At 50.3% G+C, this 22896-nt stretch overlaps 1 protein-coding gene across 3 annotated transcripts; it reads left to right on the top strand.

Annotated features, from left to right (window-relative positions):
* Window positions 1-972: 972 nt before the first annotated feature.
* Window positions 973-18675, top strand: RBCK1 (RANBP2-type and C3HC4-type zinc finger containing 1). Of its 3 annotated transcripts, none has more exons than XM_072943975.1 (13): window positions 973-1023; window positions 1490-1714; window positions 2840-2984; window positions 8601-8694; window positions 8803-9001; window positions 10033-10154; window positions 10242-10415; window positions 11577-11737; window positions 12770-12881; window positions 15441-15620; window positions 16423-16539; window positions 16880-17023; window positions 17970-18675. In XM_072943975.1, exons 2-13 carry the CDS (start codon window positions 1693-1695, stop codon window positions 18048-18050), a joined length of 1551 nt encoding a protein of 516 aa, XP_072800076.1. In that variant the 5' UTR covers window positions 973-1023; window positions 1490-1692; the 3' UTR covers window positions 18051-18675. The 3 variants fall into 3 exon arrangements, with proteins under 3 accessions (XP_072800076.1, XP_072800077.1, XP_072800078.1); XM_072943976.1 differs by having other exon boundaries at window positions 1014-1059; XM_072943977.1 differs by lacking the exon at window positions 973-1023 and having other exon boundaries at window positions 1083-1714; window positions 16441-16539.
* Window positions 18676-22896: the final 4221 nt, after the last annotated feature.

The raw sequence follows: 22896 nt of genomic DNA, 5'->3' as shown, positions 1-22896 counted from the left end.
CCCACCTTCTAGAAGAGGGAAACAGGCAAAAAACCCAAAATCAAGATAAATAAGTAAAATACACTGTTAGATAGTAATATATGCTTTGGGGGAAAAAATGAAGCCAGGAAGGAGAATAGAAAATACTGTATGTATGTGTATGTGTCTGAAATTTCAGATAAGAGTGCACAGGGAAGACTTTAGGGTAAAGACCAAAATAAAAGGTGAAAGCAAGCCATGAAGATATTTGGTTATGGCAAGGGCAAAGGCCCTGAGGTGGGAGTGTGCCTGCCTTGTTCCAGGACCCAGAGGCCAGTGGGGCAAGCCAAGGGGAGGGTAATCAGAAAAGGAGTGGAAGCAGTTTGCAAGCGCTGGGAAGGACATCGGCTTTTACCTTAAGTGAGTTGGGAGCTACTGGGAGTGCTTTGAGCGGTATGGTTTGATTTACATTCTAACGGGACCCTCTGGCAGCAAGATGGAAAACGGGCTATAGTGGCCAAAACGGGAAGCAAGGAGCCCAGTGAGGAGGCTGGTGCAGGACGCTAGACCAGAAAGGTTGGAGGTGGAGTAGAATGGGGCGTAGAGGAAGGGAGAGGTGACAGACTCTGGATCTATTCTGAAGTCTACAGAATCTGCTGACCTCTGGGATGAGGAATGGGAGAAAAGTTCAGGGATGGGGAGATTGCAGGATGCAAAGAACTTCCAGCCTATGCCAGGCGAATGCCAACTTCTTTAGCAGCCCAGTCAAAAGGTGGAGAGTGACTGCCGAGAGGCAGCGTCCCGCTGGCTTATGGGTGGGTTCCTGAGGCCTTCCGGCCGGGATTCACATCCAGCTGCGTGGCCTCCGGCAGCTCATTAACAGCAGAACCTCTCTTTCTTCTTCTGCAAAATGAGCAATGACCTGCCGGCCCTAGACGGGGTGGGCTGCGGGGCTGGGCAGGGGCGGTCTCCGCGCTGAGCCCCGCCCGCCCGCGGCCCAATCCCCGCCCCCTCCCCTGACCCCGCCCCTCCCCCTCCCGCAGCGCTGCAGGCACGGCTGCGAGGGTGAGTGAGGGTCACCGAGTCCCGGTGCGCGGGGAGGTGAGGTGGGGACGCCCTGGACAGTGGCGCTGAGCCCCCTGGACCGCCGTGACCCAGGAGGGGGCCGCCGCCGGGTGAACCGGACGGGAGGGGGTGGCCCGGATCCCGCGACAATCTTCCGCCGCACTTCCGGGGCCGCCACTTTCACTTTCTTTTCCGCCGAGGCTGCTCCGCTCCCTTTCCTGACTGACAGGGGCCGCCCGGGAGGGGAGGGAGTTGGGTGGAAATCCTGGCCGCCGGGGGGACGCTCCTGGTCCCAGCAGGGAGAAGTGGGGGCGGTCCCCGGGGACTCCTAGCGTCCCGGCTGTGCGCACCGCCCCCACTCCTGCGCCAGGCCTGTCCCGTTTGCTTTGTCGCCCAGTGCGAGCTTGGCTTGGTGTCCCCTGCCCTTTCACCTCCCACGCCGGGGCCGGCTTTTTCCCTCTTACAGGCCCCATCCCCGGTCCTCGGGTAGTGTGATGCTGCCCGACTGCCAGCGGGGACAACCAAGCACCAAGGAGGCTCGGGCCGCGCCAGAAGCCACAGGCTGGGGCTGAGTTGCTCGTGGGCGTTCGTCCTCCATCAGGGGAACCGAAGGTAGCATTTCCCCGGAGCGGTAGCCCCCGCCTGGGGGGATGGGCACAACAACGCGAGATGGACGAGAAAATCAAGAAAGGTGGGCACCGACTGGAGGCGACTGAGAAACTTCGAGTGGGAGGTGGACCCTGCCAGATGAGGCTTCCCCTGCCCAAAAGGGCCTGGGAGAGCCGCATTAACCCTGCCTTCCCTCTGCCCACCTGCCCCTCAAGTTTCCTCCTTTGGGGCCTGATTGCTTCCAGAGATACCTTGTCATTCATTTATTTGATGCCCCTGAGGCCTCCATGGGTCAGCTCTGCTGAGAAGCGAGTGGGGAGCTTACAGAGGACACAGGAGACCTCCTAGGCTGGTGGGGGAACAGACTAATCAACCTGGGGTCCTTGCCTCCCTTCTGGCCCCCTCCACCCAGCATTGCAGAACTTTAGTTAGGTCATGTCACCAACCTGCTCACACCCTCCTGTGCTCCTGTGTTCTTAGAACAAAGCCCAGAGCCTCTGGGTAGCCCACGGGCCTGCTGGCATCGCTGACGTCAGTCTTCCCCGCTTTGTCCCCTTGCTCATTCTGCTGGAGTTCCACCAGCTTCTGTTCTGATCCAACCATTTCTTACCCAAGGCCTTTCCCTTTCCCTTTCTCTCCACCTGGAACACATTACCCCAACTGGGTCTTGACATCTCCAGCTTCTCCTTTAGATCTCAGCTTCAGTGTCACCCCTCCTAGAGGCCTTCCCTGATCTCCTTGCCCTGTTCATTTTTTTTTTTTTTTTTTTGCCAGAATGGATCACAGTCTGACTCTTTTTCTCTTCTTAAACTCATTAATTGTCTGTCTTCTTCCTGGGCTGGGAGGTCCATGAGGAGAGGGACACTCTTTAACTTATTCATTGCTGAATCTCAGTTTCTGAGACAGTGATTGGTACACAGTAAGAGCTCAATAAATGTTTTGTTGGATAAATGAGTGGAAGTATGGGGGACCTGGGAATATGAAAGAAAAATAGAACCAAATGAGCAGGGAGGAGGAGTGGGGAGTGTCAGAGAAGTTCTCCCAGAGAAAAGGGACTTTTAAGTTGGGTGCTGAAGGATATGTAGGAGTTCACCAAGCAAACAGAGAGGAAGCAGCATGTATAAAGGATCACCACCTTCTTCACCCCCTTATCTCCAGCTTCTGAATAATCAACCCTGTGCTAATCTGCTTCCACTGTGGATTTCAGCCGAGGAGATGGCCCAGAGACTCACCCGAGCAGTGGCTGGTGGGGATGAGCAGGTGGCTATGCAGTGTGCCATCTGGCTGGCAGAGCAACGGGTGCCTCTGAATGTGCAAGTGAAGCCTGCAGTCTCCCTGACACAGGACATCAGGTGAGGAGTGCATGGCTGACCAGGGACTAAGGTCTTCCTGGAACCCAGTGGGCTGCAGTACAGTCTTGCATATAGAACAGTTATTAATGGCAGGTTCTGGTGTCAGGAGACCTAGCTTCAAACCCCATCTCTGTCACAAATCAACTGTGAGATTTGGGCAGGTCACTTCACCTCTCAGAGTTTGTTTTTTTTCATTTAAAAAATGAGGTGATGGTAGTAGTGGTTCATAGACTTATTAGGAGGTGTATTAGGATGTCAGGCTTCATATAACAGAAGAAAACATATTAACAGTGGTATATATAAGTTTGATGGCAAGTCCAGATGTGGAGGCTCTGCTGCCTACAGTCCTCAGAGACTCATGCGTCTTTTGTCTCGTTATTCTGTCATTCATAGCCTCCATGGTCCAAAATTGCTGTTCCAGTTCCAGCCATCACATCAGCATTCTTATCAGCAGGAAGGAAGTAGGGAAGAGGGGCACCTCCTCTTAAGAACACATTCCTGTTAAGAACACAGCTCAGAAATTTGCATGCACTTCTTCCGCTCAATTCCCAGGGCCAGAACTTATTCTCACAGCCACGCTCAGCTTGAAGGGAGGCTGTGAAATACAGCCAGGTATTCAACTAGAATTCAGGGATTCCCTTGTGAAGAGCAGCAAGGCAAAATGGTTACTGTTAGTTTTTTCCCCAGGTCATGTAAACTTGATGCTGAAAAGTTTAGCACAGTGCCTGGCACCTGTTAATCACTCGGTGAACATTGATGTGTTCTTTTTTGCTGCGTAGTAAGACAATAGTTCTACAGTTTCAGTGATTTTCAGTGGTGGATCCCATTAGATTTAAAAAAAAAAACAGTTTTATTGAGATATCATTGGCAGACCATATTCAACAATTTAAACAATTCAATTCACCAACTTAAAGTGTATAGTTCAAGGCTTTTAATATATTCACAGTTGTGCAACCATCACCACAACCAATTACAGAACATTTCCAGCATCCCATTAAGAAACCCTGTATATATTAGAAGCCACTCCTCATCTCCCTACCTTTCTTTCCATACCCACCCCCAACCTTAGGTAACCACTAATTTACTTTCTCTAGGGATTTGCCTATTATGGAAAGTTCATATAAATAGAATCATACATTATATGGGCCTTTGGGTTTGGTTTCTTCCACTTAGCATCATGTTTTCTAGATTCATCCATGTTGAAGCGTGTATCAGAACTTCATTCCTTTCTATGACTGAATAGTAATCCATTGTATGGATATACTGTATTTTCTTTATTAATCAGTTGATGGTCATTTGAGTTGTTTCCACTTTTTGGCTACAACATGTAATGCTGCTCTGAACATTTGTGTCCAAGTTTTTATGTGGACATATTTTTTCCTCCTAGTTTTATTGAAATAGAATTGACATATAACATTGAGTTAGTTTAAGTTATTGTGACTTATAGTAAAAAGTATGTATTGGTCTTTTTCCTATTCTTGGCACAGAGCTTGTCAAACCCTTGGAATTTCTTAAGTGACAAGAATGATAAAGGTGCCTTTTGTTATGCTAATGAGGTGGCTCTTGGACTGCCCTAAATCACCTAAGTATAGGAGCTGGTTACCAGAGGAACGAAACCTGTAATTAGATGGTTGTAACTGATGGTACTTCAATTAAAAAAAAAATTAAAAGAAAGAAAGAAAGAAAGAGGGATAGAAGTTTCAGTCCCATCACACTGACCTCAGGGGAGGGGAAAAGGGCTGGAGGTCGAATCAATCACCAGTGGCTGATAGTTTAAGCAATCATGCCCGTGTAATGAGGCCTCCATAAACACTCAAAAAGACAGGGTTCATTTGGAGAACTTCCAGGTTGGTGAACACATGGAGGTTTGGAGAGAATGGCGCCCCTTCTCACATGCCTTACCCTCCGCATCTTCCATCTGGCTGTTATATCCTTTTATAATCAACTGGTGATGTAGTGAGTAAAATATTTCTCTGAGCTCTGTGAGCTGCTCTAGTACAGTAATCAAACCCAAGGAGGGGACTGGGGGGACCTCTGATTTATAGCCAGTAGGTCAGAAGCACAGGTGACAACCTGGACTTGCAACTGACGTCTGAACTCCAAGGAGAGGGTTGTTGGAATCCCTAATGTATATCTAGTCAGTCAGAGCACTGGTGACAGCTTGGGCTTTGATTGGTGTCTGCAGCGGCGGGGGGCAGTCCTGTGGGATGGAGCCCTCCACCTGTGGAAGCTGATGCTATCCCTGAGTAGGTAGTGCCGGAATTCAGCTGAAGTGTAGGATGCCCTGCTGGTGCTTGGTGTTGTGTGGGAAGACCTCCCGTTCCCTCCCCTCTCCCCACATGTTGGAAATTGAGCCTCAGAACCATTTTAGGTGTACGATGTATAACACAATGATCGAATTTATGTATATTGGGAAATGATTACCACAGTAAGTTTAATTAACTTCCATTGCCTCACATAGTGACAAATTATTTTTTCTTGTGATGAGAACTTTTAAGATTTACTCTCTTAGCAATTTTCAAATATATGATACAGTATTGTTAACTGTGGTCACCATGCTGTTCATCACTTCCCCCAGAAATTATTTATCTTATAACTGGAAGTTTGTACCTTTTCACCCCCATCCCTCCATCAGTCTGTTCTGTTTCTCTGACTTCAATTTTTTTTCAGATTCCACATATAAGTGAGATCATACACTGTTTGCTTTCTCTGTCTGACTTATTTCACTTAGCATGATGCCCTCAAGGTCCATGTTGTTGCAAATGGCAGAATTTCTTTTTTTGTGGCTGAATAATATTTCATTGTGTATCTATACTGTGCATGAAAACAATTTAAGTGTCCATGAAAGGATAAAGAAAATGTGGTGTAGATGTATACAATGGACAGAAATTTTCATTTCTTATTCTGTGGGTTGTCCTTTCACTTTATTGATAGTGCCCTGTGAAGCCCAAGTTTTAATTTTGATCAAATCCAGTATATCTGTGTCTTCTTTTGTTGTTTTTGCTTTTGGTGTCATCCAAGGTCATAAAGGTTTATTTATCCATGTGTTTTTCTAAGAGTTTTATAATTTTAGCTCTTATATTTTGATCTTTGACCCATTTTGAGTTAATTTTGGTGTACAGTATGAGGTAGAGGTCCAACTTCATTCTTTCGCATGCAGATATCTGGTTGTCACAGCATCATTTGTTAAAAGACTATTTTGTCTTCATTTAATGTCCTGGTACCTTTGCTGAAAATTAGTTGACAGTAAATATGAGATTTATTTCTGGATTCTAATTTCTATTCCATTGACCTATATGTCTGTCCTTATGTGGTACCACACAGTTTTGATTATCATAGCTTCACAGTAAGTTTTTAAAACAGGAAGTGTGAGTCCTCCAAATCTGTTCTCTTTCAAGATTTTTTTTTTTTTTGGCTATTCTGGGTCACTTGAATCTCCATATGAATTTTAGGATCAGTGTGTCATTTTCTGCAAAAAAAAAAAAAACAAAACCTCAGCTGGGATTTTGACAGGGATTGCATTGAATCTGTAGATCAATTGCCTTTTAATTTTAAATAAAATACTTATATATATGCACTTCTTGATATAGCCACTCAAGACAGTACCTGTGCACTCCTTGTTATGAAAAATGAGGAATTTGATATGCTCATCTCACCTTTTCTTTTCCTGACTTCCTAGTTTTTATTAGTATTGTACTGGGAGCCCTCCCAGGTGACCTCCATTTGATTCCTCCAGTTAAGTGGCACTGTAGTTTCTGCTGTAAAACATACCCCTGCACTGGCTTGTTTGTATCCGTTGTACTTGTTATTGCCAATAGTGCACTTTAATTAGCTGTCACATCAATCAATAAAACATGAGTGCTAAAACAGAATTATTTCTATGAAAACTAAGTTGATTGCTTTAGAAAGACAAGACAGAGACAAAGGACCAAAAAAACCTGTTATGACTTTAGCGGGGGGACAGTTAAAAACATATGGTAAAAATCCACAAGGGCTCTGTACTCAGATGCTTTAAGAGCATCTGTAAGTTCTTGCTTCACTTTAAAGAAGCTGGTACTGTAGCACAGGGAACTATATTCGTTTTCTTGTAGTGAGCTGTAATGGAAAAGAATCTGAAAAAAAATGTTTATAATTGGATCGCTTTGCTGTACATCTGAAACTAGCTTTGTAAATTGACTATATGCCAATAAAAAATAAGAATTAAAAAACAAAAGAAACTGATACTAGAAATCATAGACCATATATAATGAATGTAGTTCATACAAATTAAAAAAAAAAACAACCATGGGAAATTCCAGTAGCAAATTTGTACTTCAAAAAAAAAAGCCCTATGCCATTGAATATGCATTTGTATGACTTGTAAGGTAAAATGAAGTGTTAAAGGTTTACCGGCATGTGTTTCTGCAGTTCTCCGCTCTAACAAAAGTTCTGACTAACTCATCACCATGGTACTGATAATCACTATCCTGAAGTATTCCGAGGGTATTTCCTGGAGTATTTTAAAGCAAATCTCAGATTTGAGTCCATTCATAAGTAATTTGGTGTCTTTAAAAAATAAGGACTTAAAAATAACCTCAGTACCATTATTACACCTACAAAATTAACAATAATTCCTTAAAATCTCTGAACACTCTGTTGATAGCCCACTTTCCCTGATATCTCATTAGCGTTTTTTATTGTTGGTTTGTTCCAATCAGGAGCTAGATGAGATCTCCACATAGCATTTCTTAATATTGCCTGAGTCTTTTATTCTTCTCTGTTTTCATGCCATTAATTTTTCAAAGAAACCTGGTCTTTGGCCTCCAGAATTTTCCACATTCTGAGTTTATTAATTGCCTCCTCATCGTGTCATTTGCTCTCGTTTTCCTTGTGAACTTGTCGTTGGATCTAAAGGTTAGGTTAGTCAGGATTCACTGTTAAATTTCCAGGAACTCTTCCTTATTTTCTGATTGCTTCTGGTTATTCTTGTTTTATGGATGCACCGTTTTCCCAAATCTCTCTGGAGGTTCTAAGTGGATTTTCCTTTTATTATTCTACTCCCTAATTTTTCTCTTTCCTGGAATCAGTTCTGTTTTTTCATCCTCGCCCTCCCTCTTCATGCTTTTGATCTTTCAAAAATGTTTGCACATCTTTGAGAAGGTTGGTGTTTAAAACCATTGTCTCTGGAATAACATTGTTTGGATTGACGTCCTGCCTCTAAAAGTTATTAATTGTGCACTTGGCAGAGTCACCCTAACTCATCTGTGCCTCCTGTTTTTATCTGTAGAATAGGGGTAACAGTAGTACCTGCTTCATGGGTTCACTGAGGGGATTAAATGAGTTGATACATGTTAGGTGCTTTGAAGAGTCCTGGCATAGAGTTATTAATAATAACTGTTGTGGTTTGACTAAAGGGTAGGGGAGAGAATAAGAGGCTGGAAAAGTCCAGAGAGGCCAGATCATGGAGACCCTTCTATGCCACAGCGAGTTTGGATTTTATTCTAAGAGCAGTGTGGAGCCCTGGCAGGGGCCTTAGCAGTGGGTTCTGACACAAGGAGTAAGCACAGGGCTGGGGGAGTCCAGGAGGTGGCTGGTAGCTGAGGCTGGACTTGCAGCCCTCGGCCTCGCTCTCCGCAGGCTGTGGGTGAGTGTGGAGGATGCTCAGATGCACACTGTCACCATCTGGCTCACGGTGCGCCCGGACATGACGGTGGCCTCCCTCAAGGACATGGTGAGTGAGGGGGGCTAACAGGAGGCATCAGGGCGGAGGGTCCACTTTTGCATCACCTCGCCCTGCTCTGGTCCTCCCATCCACACTCCCTCTCCGTCCCCCTGCCAGGTGTTCCTGGACTATGGCTTCCCGCCATCCCTGCAGCAGTGGGTGATTGGGCAGCGGTTGGCCCGGGACCAGGAGACCCTGCACTCCCACGGTGTGCGGCGAAACGGGGACAGCGCCTACCTCTATCTGCTGTCAGCCTGCAACACCTCGCTCAACCCGCAGGAGCTGCAGCGGGAGCGGCAGTTGCGGATGCTGGAAGGTAGGTGGCATGGACTCGGGTCCAGGTGACTCACCTGAGGTCACAGGGTGAGGGGGAACAGGGAGCAGAGCCCAACAGGAACTTGCCTGGAGCACCTTATCCTTCATGAGGAAGAGAGGACAAAGGACAGGAGGGAGCCATTTGGGAAACAGCCTGCCTTGGGGGAGAGGGGCCCAGAGTTCAGACCTGGCCCTGGCGTTTATCAGCTGTGTAACCCTGGGCAAGTCCCTTCCTGTCTCTGCTGCTCAGTTTTCTAAAATCTGTAAATTGGATATGATGATAATAGCTAGTTTTTATTCTAATTTTTTTTCATTTGACCGCATTTGTTTTGCTTTATCATTCTCTCTGTATAAAATTATTTATATATGCATAAACAGTTTTTTTGAACTGTCTTGAGAATGAGTTGCAGACACGCTGTCCCTTTCCCCTAAATACTTCAGTGTGGATTTCCTTTTAAAAAGGGTCCTTTTCTTACATAACCACATACAACTATCCAGTTTTGGAAATGAACATGGATGCGGTATTACTATCTGAGGTACAGGTCTTGCTCAAACTTTACCAGTTGTCTCACTAATGTCCTTCATAGCAAAAGACCTGGCTGCAGGCCTTGGTGTCTCTCAGTCTTTCTCAGTCTTCCCTCCCTCGACTCCTGATACTTGAAGAGTCCAGGCCAGTTTTATTTTGTTTTTCTGTCTGATGTGTCCTCATGAATGGATTCAGATTCAGTATTCTGGCAGGACCACCTCAGAAGTGTTTGTCCCTATAGATGTAATGCTTAGGAGCACAGGAGGTTAGTTTTTAAACTTGGAGGACTTGGGCACATCAGTGGGTGGAGGAGGGACTCTGACCCCTTGGGAGCCAGGCCGCTCAGCCAGGTCTGGGCCTACCTGGCAGGACCGACTTGGAGACTCCTGGGGGAGGAAGGGGAGGATAGAACTGGGGTCAGTGCAGGGCGTGGGGTTTCTGGCTGGCTCAGGGTGTGGATGAAGTGGGCTGCAAGGATCCGCCATCCCCTGAACCCTCCTCTCCAGATCTGGGTTTCAAGGACCTCACGCTGCAGCCACGGGGTCCCCTGGAGCCAGCCCCCTTGAAGCCCGGGGCCCCCCAAGAGCCGGGGCGGGGGCAGCCCGACGCCCCACCCGAGCCTCCGCCGGTAAGCCGCCCTGTGCGTGCGTGCGCGCCCCTGTCTCGCCCGTCTCCATCTCTGGTCTCTGGGCGCTCACTGCCCCTCTGCCCCCAGGTGGGCTGGCAGTGCCCGGGTTGCACCTTCATCAATAAGCCCACGAGGCCTGGCTGCGAAATGTGCTGCCGGGCGCGGCCCGAGGCCTACCAGGTCCCCGCCTCGTACCAGCCCGACGAGGAGGAGCGAGCGCGGCTGGCTGGCGAGGAGGAGGCGCTGCGCCAGTACCAGCAGGTGGGCGCGGAAGTCCCCGGACAGACTCCTGCAGACTGGACGGGGGAGGCCTAGGCCGGGAAGGGAGGCACCCCCGCATTGCCGCACTGCCGCTCCTCCCCGGTTGCTGCCCCCTCCTAATCACACCACACTGCCGGTGGTGACCCTGCATTTTATTGTGACCGGCCCTCTCCCTGAGGTCATTCTGTCGCTGAGACCCTGCTCCTGGCTGTGCTGCATGTCCAGGCTTATATGTCTCGCCACCCCCACGTATGCTGTGGTCCCGCCTCTGGCTTTGATTTACACTCCCATTGTGCACACAAGAGTACTTGGCTCTGACTGCAACATCCTAGCTGAGACCCTGACCACGCCCCCATTCGCAGCTCCTTCAACCGCCTTTGACCCTGAATCCTACTTCTCCTGGCCTCCCCTTCCTGCCTGACTGTGTCCCAGACTTCTAGGGCCCTGGGCCTACCCCTTCAATGCTCCCTGGGAGATTGGCCCCACCCTCTGTCCTGCCCCTCCCATAGTCGGTCCCCATCGTGACACAGGCAGGCACTGATGACCCAGATACCTAACTGAGTTCGTTCCCCAATTCTGATCGGATGCCCCCACCCCCAACTTGTATTCCTCTTGGACACTGGCTGTGACCTCACTCCTGGTCTCATCTACAATCTTGGCCCAGACTCTGTCCTCTCTCCAGCCTAGCCCTGCTCCCTAGCTTTATCACCACCTTCATGTCTGTGACCTATTCGTGACCTTGACTCGGCTCCATCTCCGCCCCCTGGACCCAGCCCTGCCTTGCTTCTTGGCAGAGACGGGAGCCGTGCTATCCCTGACTCCGCTGAGACCCTGGTCCCTTCCTTTCCCAACTGCCATCACTCCCTCGCCTGGTTTGACCCCATATTGAGCCCTAACCTGCCCTGCCTGACCACCTCCTGTCCCCGGTTTCCTCGCCTCCCTGCTGCCGGCCCCATGCTTCCCAGAATCTCCCTTGCCTGCCCGCTACCTCCCCATCCTCACCCCCACCCCGACCCCAGGGTCCCACCTCTCCCCCAGTTTCGCCTCTTCCCCAGTCCTCCTTCCTGCTGGTCTGACCCATCCCCTGGTCCTGCCCCCTTCCTGGTCTGGCCCGCCCCTGGGACCCTGACCCGCCCCGCGGCCCCACCCCCGTGTGCCCAGCGGAAGCAGCAGCAGCAGGAGGGGAACTACCTGCAGCACGTGCAGCTGGATCAGCGGAGCCTGGTGCTGAACACCGAGCCCACCGAGTGCCCCGTGTGCTACTCGGTGCTGGCGCCCGGCGAGGCCGTGGTGCTGCGTGAGTGTCTGCACACCTTCTGCAGGTGCGCCCCCAGCCCCAACCCTGCTGATGTAGTTCCTCACAGCGCCCATCACCCGGGGCTGAAAGGGGGTGGGGCCCTGTGCTCTTACTTCTCTTTGGAAGCCGCCAAAAGCCCACGAGGTCAAGGTCAGCGTGCTCTTCCTATTTTGCAGAGGAGAAATGAGGTAAAGAGATGCTCAAGGCCACACAGCTCATGTGTTCTGGCGCCGGAGCCTGTGCCCACCCGCATAACTGTCCAGGCCCACCCATGGGCAATGAGGCCTTAGCTGACAGCCTGTGCCCCCTGGTGGGCAGTCTGCCCTTTGAGGCTCCACTTCTGGCCTGGGCAGTGGAGAATGTGTTCCCCTTCACCACAGAACACATTTGATGAGCTACCCTGGGTGCCAGGGGCTAGGCTGGACTGGGGATCCAGGAGTGAACAAAAAAGCTCAGTTCATACCTCCCAAAGCTTACATTCCTATGGGCAGGCTGATGTTGATCAAAGCATCACTGATACAATTGTAAATTTTGTCAAATGCTAAGTACCAGTGGATTATGATAAAAACAACAGAGGCCCTGACCCAGGAGGGTTCAGGGAAGGCCCTGGGGAGGCTGCATTTGAACAGATCAGGGAGTCCGAGGTGGGATGTATGTCTGGCCTGCCTGCAGCAGCTCCCCGTCAGTGTGGCTGGAGCCGAGGGATGGAGGGGGTAAGGGGATGGGAACAGAGAGGTATTAGGAAGGGTGTGTCACCACGGTTTGCTCTGGGTGGGATAGGGTAGGAGGCTGCAGGGAGGGACACCGTAGACCCAAGGAGCCCAGTGAGGTGGCTCCTCCAGGTGAAGGGTGATGGAACTGGACCAGAGTGATAAGGGTGGCAGTGAGGGGATAGAAGTGGAGGATTTGGTGACTGGTTGGTGGGAGGGACAGGAAGGAAGGGAGATATTGAGGAGATGCCCACCTGGGGTCAGGCCTCACCATGTGAGGGATAGAATCATGGGGGATGCAGTTCAGATGACCCTAACCTCCACCGTCTTCCCCACCCCTCTCCCAGGGAGTGTCTACAGGGCACCATCCGCAACAGCCAGGAGGCTGAGGTTGCCTGCCCGTTCATTGACAACACCTACTCGTGCTCGGGCAAGCTGCTGGAGAGGGAGATCCGGGCGGTAAGGCCTTGGTGGGGTGGTGGGAGGGTTGTGGGGAGAATGTTCCGTGTGCTGAGCTGGCAAGTGGAAACTGGTTTGGGAGCCCTGGTCTCAGGCACCAGATGCTTATCAAGAGCCTCCTCTGTGGGATGCTGGAGGCCCAAGCTGTGGGCAGGACAGGAATTGGGGGAAACAACTAGTAAAGATACCACCCTTATAAACAAACAGCAGAGCAGTTAAGAGAGGGGAATTCTGGGACCGGATGGCCTGGGTAACTTGAGGTCAGATACTCAGCCTCTCTGTGCCTCGATTTTCTCATCTTGGTTGGGGCCAGAGAATTTGTTTCTATTTCAAGGGTTGTGAGGATTATAGCAGAAGACTTGTGTAAAGGATTCAGAGTAGTGCTTGATACGTGGTAAGCCCTAGTATCAGTTAGCTTTTGCTGTGTAACAAATCACTCCAGACTTAAAACAACCATCATTTATTTAGATTATGACTCTGCAAGTTAGCAGTTTGGGTTGGGCTGAACTGGGTGATTCATCTGGTCCAGGTTGGGGCTAGCTGAGATCATCTGGGCTTAGCTGGTGGGTCAGCTGTCCTGGCTGGTTCACGACAGTCTTATGTGCGATAGCTGGGATGTCAGGGCCTCATTCCACTTTGGTCTCATCCACCTCAGGCTGGCCAGGGCCTACTTATGTGCTGGTCTCTCAAGATGCCAAGAACAGCCAGTGCAGGAGCATTTCCAAGGCTGCTCACTTGCTGCTGTCCCATTGGCCAAAGCAAGTCACGTGCTTAAGCCCAGGGTCTGTGTGGTAGGGGACCTCTCAAGAGTGTGGAAATGGGGAGACCGAATGAATTTGGGAGATGAACGAATTGGGGCTACCCCTCCAGCAGTCTTTTATAGTGCTGTGTCTGCACGTGTGTGTTTGCTGTTTACTATTTTTAATGTTGGTGTTAAGTTTCGCCCTGCCTGCTGCTAATCTTGAGCAAGAGCTCTCCCTTCTCTGGGCCTCCGTTTCCCGTCTGGAAAGTGGGCTGTTGGGCTTGATCAGTGGTTTTTAAACTTCTGGGGAATTGCTTTCCCAGAATTGAGCATTTTGGGATTCCCAGGCCAAAACGTGGAGGTAGAGCCAAAGGTGGCTGAAGTCCAAATGGGAGACACACCATGGCCACATACATGTCACCCCAGCTCTCTCCTACAACGTTGCTTCTTCTCAGAACCCCCCAAACTTTACCAGGTATTTCCTGGAGCCCAAAGGGTTCTGCCTCAGAGGGAAAGGAGCAAACAGAAGGTCAGACCTTTAGGAGCTCCCAGCTCTTACACAAAGAGCAGCCCCATTTTTAACTTGTTTTCTGGAAGCTTCCTCACTCTGGCCTGGAGAGGCCCCAAGACATAGATCATTCCATACGTCCTGGCGCCCACAGTCGTTGCCCAGAAGTCTTCCCTGTAAAGTCCACCCCTGCCAAGGGGCATTGTGATGGGGACAGCGTCCATGCCAAGGGGCTGCAGGGCCAGTGCTTCCCTGGAGACCCTGGGAGCTGACCCATGCCTCTGAGAAGCATGATCCAGTGTGGCAGAGGGAGAAAGGGGCAGGGCTCAGCAGAGGAATGCAGTGGAGGTTTTTTTTTTGTTTTTGTGCCTTTTTTTTTTTTTTCTCCCACAAAAACATGCCTAAACCACGAAGAACCAGAACAAAAAATCAAAGAGAAAATTCACCCACAGCCCTGCCATCCCAGGAAATCCTTGATTGCATTTTTTCCTGTTTCCTTTGGTATCTCTGGGCAGACATGGTTTTATATTTCCTTTTTAAATTATTAAGGCATATTTTGCACACAAGAAAATTCATCCGTTTTAATCATGCGGTTAGATGAGTTTTGACTGCTACACCTCTTATGACTACCACCCAATCAAGATAGACTCTAGATAGGACTTTTACCTCACTGTAACCGGCACACATACAACAGCTTTTGCTATTTTGCCTTAAAATCTTTCTAAAGATCATTATAAGTCTCACTGTCGTGCATCCTGTTTAGACCTCATCTCTTAATAATTCCAGTTTCTTGGTTTGTAAGGAACGTTTCAAGGAACATTTTACATGGTATCTTTTCCCTCTTATATATTATTTTCTTAGGATAGACTTGTAGAAGTGGAATAAATCTCAAAGGGTCAGAAAAGTGTGGAAGGGTTGGAATATTTTTGCCACATGGCTTTCTCAGAGTGTGAGGTACCAGGATACTAGTTTAACCACATCTTCCTAGCCTTGCTTGTTTTTGTTTGTTTTTTTGGTCTATTTTTTCCCTTTCTAAAAAATTGTGGTAAAATACAGATAAAAAATTTATCATTTTAACCCTTTTTTAAGTGCACAGTTCTGTGGCATTAAGTATAGTTAGTCATTACTGTGCAGTCATCCCCACCATCCATCTCCAGAACTGTTCATCCACTTTTTGAGTGGAGTTTTTAAACATTGCTGTGTTGGACTCTATGGGTTGGGGGCTTCCTAGGGAATATTTGGTGGCAAGGAGGACACATACCAGGTGTTCTGGACCCTGAGCACCAAGATCTTTGTGGTCCACTTGCAGCTCCTGAGCCCCGAGGATTACCAGCGATTTCTGGACCTGGGCGTCTCCATCGCAGAAAACCGCAGTGCCTTCAGCTACCACTGCAAGACCCCGGACTGCAAGGGATGGTGCTTCTTTGAGGATGATGTCAACGAGTTCATCTGCCCTGTGTGTTTCCACGTCAACTGCCTGCTTTGCAAGGTGGGGACGGGGACCCACACTGCCTGGTCACTCTGGTCCTGCTTACTGTCCTGGGAAGGGAGCTGGGGTACTCACCTGGTTGTCATGACTTAGAGCTTCATGCCCTGTGGTCAGGCCTGCCTTAGGCCCTGACCTGAATCTAAGCCTTAGACTGAACCCTGACCCTGGCCCAGACCTGGCCTCTGAAGAACCTCAAACTTGACTGAGCCCTGAGCCCAGACTGAGCCTCTGAAGAACCCTGGCCCTGGACTGAGCCCCGATCCTGGCCTCTGACTGAACCCTGGTCCCAGTCACAGGACAGCCCCAATGCTGGTCCCAGATTAAGTATCAGTTCCTGTCCTGAACTGAGCCCCAACCCCAGACCCGAATTGAACCCCTCCTGACCCTTAGCTCAGGCCATCCCTGCCCTCATCCTCTCAACAGGTGATTGCTGCAGAGACTGGTCCTGAGCAAGTAGATGGGCTGAGCCTGGTCACAGCCTAAGTGAGCTCAGTCTCAGAGCAATAGACCTGCAACTCGGGCAGAACCTAGCCAGGGACAGGGGCTTCAGTCTCGGGGAGAGGTGGTTTAGGGATTTCTGTGCCCATCAGGACTAACAGGCACACATGATTATCATTGTATGTGATGACCTTGGCTTTATCTCCCTGGCCTCAGTGTCCTTTTCTGTAAAATGGGTATGTGGTCTGCAAAGGAGGGCTCTGTCACTGACAGCATCTAAAGGCATGAAGTGCTTGTGTGGATGCCTGCTCTGCCCTTCGCCTCCCCTGGTTTCTTAACCCCCGGGTAACTTTCTCACCTCAAGCCCCTCGCTCCGCGGCAGGCCATCCATGAGCAGATGAACTGCAAGGAGTACCAGGACGACCTGGCCCTGCGGGCTCAGAATGATGTGGCCGCCCGACAGACAACGGAGATGCTGAAGGTGAGGCTAAGGCAGGGCTGAAGATTGGGAATCTGAGTTCTAGGAGCTACTGGGAGGGATGGAGGCTGCTCAGGAAAGTCTGTGGTCCCTACAGCCCAGGGGGCTCTGAGCTCTGGCTGGTATCACTCCTATCCGGAGATGGGACTCAGGACGAGTGGTCAAGTAGTGAGCAGCAGGAAGAGTGTCTGGGTCATGGGAGGAGGCTGGATGCAGCCGGGCCTGGGCGGAGCAGCATAGGAGAGTGATTCGCAGCAACTCCGATGGTGGTGGGTTTCTCTCTGCGGTGGGGTGGGGCCAGGGCACGGGGCTGGGCCCGAGATCAGCACCTGCTCCGCTCCAGACCATGCTGCAGCAGGGCGAGGCCATGCACTGCCCGCAGTGCCAGATCGTGGTGCAGAAGAAGGATGGCTGTGACTGGATCCGCTGCACTGTCTGCCACACTGAGATCTGCTGGGTCACCAAGGGCCCCCGCTGGGGCCCCGGGGTGAGTCTCCTGGGGAGCAGAGGGTGCTGGGGAGTGTGGTGGGGAGGGGGCCTGAGAGCAGGTATTGGACAAGTCAGCCCCTGGGCCACGTCCACCCCACTGCCTGCAGTTGGACAGCTCATGAAGTAAGAACATCTTTACATTTTTAAAAATGGTTGCAGATATCCAAAGAAGAATATTTTGTGACATGTAAAAAATTTACGAAGCCCAAATTTTAGTGTCCAGAAGTAAATTTTTATGGGAGCCCCACTCATTCGTTTACGTACTGTCTGTGGCTGCTTTTGTGCTACAAAAGCAAGAACCATCCGGCCCTTTACAGAAATATTCGCCCACCCCTGCCCCAGAGGACAGTGGCTAAGGCCACAGAGGTGGTGGTGGCTCCCTGCTCTGACACATGTTGTGTGGTTACTGCCTTCTCTGAGCCTCAGTTTCTTCATCTGTAAAATGGAAGGGATAGCAGGGCCTGTCTCAGTCTTATCATCAGAATGAAATGAAAAGAATGCAAGAGCAATCTTAGCGCAGTGTCTCTGTTGCCTGGTGAGCTCAAAGCACGGTCACTGTCATCGAGGGGAGTTCCCAGAACTGGGTCTCGTCATTGTTAGATACAGGCAGACAGTGAGACAGTTGAAGGCAGAAGGAGCCACCTTCTCTCATGCCACATGTGCTGCCCCACCCGAATATGCAGAGATCCATCAGGTCCTTTCCGGCTTTGGGTCGAAGGGTGGGTAGACGGAGACCACATCCGTGGAGCTATGGGAGCCCAGAAAGGCCTTGAGGGCTGCCTCCATCCAGTGGCTGAGGCTGAGAAGGCCATTCTCAGCAGGGGAAATGCCTGAGCAAGGGCTGGGGGTGGGAGTGTGCGCTTCGAGGGTGTGATGGGGTGTATGAAGCTGGGGCCCTGTGTTCACTGTCCTGACCTTCTCTTCTCTTCCCCGCCATCCTCTAGGGGCCAGGAGACACCAGTGGGGGCTGCCGCTGCCGGGTGAATGGGATTCCCTGCCACCCCAGCTGTCAGAATTGCCACTGAGCCAAGGGTAGCCTGGTCCCCATGCTGGCCCCGCCCCACATCAGCAAGCTGCTGTGGGACAGGGCAGGTGCTTCAGTGATTTCTGACCTGGGAGATGCCTTTGCGCTTGGCTGAGATAAGGGGCCCTGAAAAGGCTAAGGCCCCTGAGCTGCATGGATGGCCTCTGCATTAGCTATGGGCATTGCAGGGGCCTCTCCCGAGCTGGCTGTTGTCCACGGCTGCATCTGCCCCAGTGCCTTTGCCCTTCCCCTGGGACTTGCCAGCCAGACCTCTCATCTCTTCTCTGCGGCTCCCATCTCTGCCAAACCCAGCCTTAAACACAGCCCTGGCCAGAGGCCTTGCTGGATGGAGCCTCTGAGAGCCCTGTGAGTCCACACTCCCTCATCCACCACCCTCATCTGCTGAACGCTGAGCACTCACAACCCACCACCTCCCCTGTCAGCTTTCTGGGAGTGATTTTCTCTGGCTTTGCTGTTGGAGGCCTGGGGCCTCCTAGAATTGCTGCTAATCCTGTTCAGAGCCAGGAGGGAGACCTGGCAGTTTCTAAAGTACAGCCCAGCTGGCCCAGCTTCTGTGTCTCCCTCTTTGCCACCTGTGTAAGCTAATTAAAATGGTTTTCCGGGAAGAGATGAGTGTCATGTTGTGAGAGGGAGTGGAAGGGTCATGGGCTGAGACTCTGCGCACAGGCAGGCCACCAGGCTCTCCAGGAATGGTAGCCAGAGGTTGATATGTTGGCCCTGTCAGTGTAGACTGAGGGTGCAGCTGAACACTGGGATCCTTGCACTGGACTTGGCATCTCATGCCCACTTGAGGGGCTGGATGCTTTGGGTCAACATTGGCTTGCAGTGTGTTTAGAGTCCACAAGGCAGGGTCTGCAGGTCAGCATGGGCTTGAGGGGGAGGGAAGGGCTGGGTCAGGGGCTTCAGGCTGGCAGGAAAGGTAGGTTGCAAACTGCTGGCCTCTTAGTGGGCGTCCAGGGTTGGGGAAGAGATATTTCAGGAAAAGGCGAAGTTGCAGAAGTTGTGGGATGAAGCTGTCCATCCTAGTTTTTACATCTCAGGCAAGAAGGCACAGTATTGGTCCAGTACTGTTTATTAATACCCACTGTGTGCTGGTCAGAGATTAATAAAACATGGTTCTGGGTGTCCATTCTGTAAGTTTTTACCTCATTCTCTGACCCCTCCTCCTCCACCCCACCCCTCTCCTTTGAGATCTGATGTTTGAGGCCAGCATACTGAGCCGGGATGTGGATCATCATTACAGCAGGTGGAGGGCATCTCTGCTGTCCAAAGTCTGGACTCCAGGCTCCAGGAGTTGGGGCATGTGGATTGGGTATGTAGGGAAGGGCTTATTCTAGACCCTGGAAAGGCATTGCCATCTTGTCCTCGGGCATCAGGGCTCAAAAGAGACCCCAGGCACTGTACGCAGAGAGATCAAAGGACTTGAGTGCCTTCCTGCTCTGCCCCTGCGGATCTGGTGAAGGGCACCCCCTGCATTGGGAGAGCATGGGGCCGACTGCTTGCCTTTACCAGCTCCTCCCTCCTCTCTTTCCTATCGGGGCCTATCTTGGCATCCCTCAGGGGCCTGTGCACAAGAGGAAAACGGAGACCATTCTCTTGGTGCACAGGTGCAAACTGGTACACCCTAGGCTGTAACCAGTCTACCCAGTATTTTAGAAATTTGAATTGGTTGCCAGTATTTTTAAATTGGAGGTACTGCATTAAAGTCCAGATGCCCAGCTTCTCTTGAAAAAGTCGAAGCTTGGTAATCAATCATGGTCCAGAGTCGTGGGATGGCTCCTTCAGCACAGTCCTTGTCACTCCCAGTGCTCCTCACACCAAGGCTTTCCAGTGCCCTGGCACCATTCTATTTCCAACGAGTATTAAGAGGTATTAATGAAGCATTTCTTCACCCCTGGCTATGTGAAAAGTGAGGACAAGACAGGTGGCAGGGTCAGGGGCAGGGCTGCACGGGCCATGTCTTTCAGTTGGCTCACTCCATCTATACCAATTTGGGCAGCGAGTTTATTTTTGCTGCCGCCAAGTTGGCAGGGGGTCAGGAGGGCAAATGGAGCAGTGCAGGGCTGTCCCAGGGTTCAAGCCTCTGGCACCAGACTTCACATGCCAGTGGGCCAAGGATCTAAGATGAGCAGGCTCACGAATGCTCCATCCACAGGGTCAAGTGGAGGTGCCTCCCCAACCCAAGTTGTCACCCCATGCCAGGCCCCAGCGCCAATTTTCAGGAAGACCTGAAACCAAACCCCAGAGGCTTTGGGCTCGGTCCACCTACCTGAGGAAGCACCAAGTGTACTTGTGTGACACAATCTTTCTCTCTGGGAGCAGGGAAAGGCGAGGGGAAGCACATTGCTCAGATAAAGAGCAGCTGCTGGCGGGGGCAGGAAGTGGCAGATGGGCCCCATGGCCTGTGCCAGAGCTCCACGTGGCTTCTAGAGTCTGGGGCTGCCACGACTCACTCACTTCAAGAGCAGGAAGCTAGAGGCGAGCCCAGGGCCTTGCTGGCTCACAAAGGCTGCTGGGCAAATTCCAACCATATGGAAGTCCGGAGAAAAGAATACTAGCAAGTCAAGGGCCTTTGTGAGGATAGGAAAAAAGGCAGCAGGAGGCACCAGCAGCAAACTTGGAGGGGACAGTAAGGCGAAGAAAAGAAGAAAAAGCCAGGCTGAGCCTCGGGTCTCAACATCTCTTACCTGGATTTGGCAAAAGCCTCTGGCCTCTTCTTCAGGCGGGATCAAAAGGAAATCATTATGAACAAAAGACACTCCTATTATCACTCAGGAAATTCTAAGGATTTTAGGGGAACTAGGGACAAAATGCAAATGTTTACTACACTGCACTTCCCCTTCCTTCAATTTTCCATTTATCAAAATTCTCGTTACATTCAATGACTGACTCCTATGAAACTGCCACTGAAAACAAACTGCTCCTTCCACACAGCTCTCTGGTGTGAGCTCCCAGAGGCAGGGCAGTGTCCTGGCCAGCCGTGTCCTCCACGAGTCAGGTCAAAGGAGAGCATGGGTAGCCGGCCTGCGGTGGTGGGACATGGTCAAGCAGCTGAGTGATGCCTGCTCAGCCCTGGGCTGCCTGACATCTCCACTCAAGGCCAAGGAAATGGTAAATGTCCCAGACAACATGGATTCTTGTCTCAGGTGAAACAGAAACAGGACTGCAGGTGTTGTCTAAGCAAGATCTCCAGGCAGGTTGAGGCCAACCAGGAGTCCACAGACTACAGCGCAGCTCCGGGTCCGGGGTGGAAGCCAGGGAGCGTCACAGCCAGATGTCTAAGACCAGAGCCACTCCCAACAAGGAAAGAATGACTGATGAGGAGACCAGTAACCACATATGGCTGTTTATTTCATACAGGGCTCTGTACAAAATATTTACACATATTCTTTACAGAATAGTAAACCACCTGAAGGTAAAAAGATAATGCTTTCTTCTCACTGGCGAGAATCCTGATGTCAGCAAAGCTGTAAAAGAAATGAACTTTCTCCTTCCTAGGCCACAAGAGAAGCAAGTGCCACCTGCTTCCTGGGATCCAAAAAGCCATGGCCTGGGGACCCTGATCACATGCACCTCCTTTCCTCTTCCCCATCAATTCCTTCACTATTTACAGAAAGGCCTGAGGGCTTGTGGCAGGAGGGGCCTTTGCTGTCCATTTGTAAAGATGACAAGAGGACAAACTTGTTGTGGGGGAAGACTGGGAATATCTGTCACATCATCTGGATCCTGGAAGAATTTCCTTTGTCTTGATGAATCTACCACTTTCTACATTAATCCAACCACATCACACTCACCCCGGGTGAGACTCCTGCTACGGAGTCTGACCCACCACTTTGAGCTTTTCTTGGCTGTAAAGTGCTTCGTGTAACTCAGCGTAGACAGACGCCTCTCCTAACTGCTCTGGGCTTGCGGGCACTTGGCATGTCAAATGCCCTGCACTGGGCACACCGTGGGCATTCGGAAAGGATGTGGGTTCTGGGTGTGGTGGAGTGCTTCTGGCGTGTTTACTTTAAGAAAAGACCTGCCAAGAGAGAACAGTGCCCGCGACAGACCAGGAAAATAAAAGTACATGGCTGCTTCATACTATACACTCCAATTCTTCAAAGCAGCAAAAGGCACTTTTTTCTCAAGCCACAGTTAACCTAAAACAAACCTGGCTTCACTTACAGGAAAGCTGTACCAGAAGAACTGAATGATCCATCTTGTTCCCTAAGGGCTAGAGAGTCCTCAGGAAGCCTGGGACAGGGAGCTTACCGTCCCACGCTCCTACCACTCCTCCGGCTGCAGTTTGTCCCTTTCTGGGTGCTGACAAGTTCCCAGTGACATTTCCAACCAGGAAGGAGAGACCAGCAGTTGAGGAGAGAAATCCAACCCAAAAAACAAAGCCAAGGTGGTGAGTGGGGGCCAATTAGGGGAGGAGAGGGGTGATGTGAAGAAAATAGGAAGGAAGGAAGAGAAGCTGGACAAGAAGTGGGCCCTTTGGACGTGTACAAATAGCAACTCTGGCTAAAGTGAAATGTTAAATAATTGAGTAAAAAGGAAATGTCAGCGTTTTAGAAACTCATCCTTCTGATGAGAACTATTTTTTTTTCCATGAAGGAACTATTATTTTAAAATGAGGGTACTTCACATGTTGGATGTATGTAGTTCTAAAAATAGTAGTAAAAGTGTCTTTTTAATAAGCATCTCATGTGGCTTGTGGGAGAGAATAGGGAGGGAAAAAAAAAAGCAGGCAAAACCCAGTCTGTCTGAACCCTAAAACTTAACATTCCTTCCTATTTGACTAGAAATGCCCAAGTGACTTCTAGGCTGAAAACAGGTAGGAT

Source organism: Vicugna pacos, chromosome 19 (genome assembly GCF_048564905.1).
Source record: "Vicugna pacos chromosome 19, VicPac4, whole genome shotgun sequence".
NCBI lineage: Eukaryota > Metazoa > Chordata > Mammalia > Artiodactyla > Camelidae > Vicugna > Vicugna pacos.
Note: the sequence above shows the minus strand (reverse complement) of the source record. Positions and strands in the feature narration are given on the sequence as shown.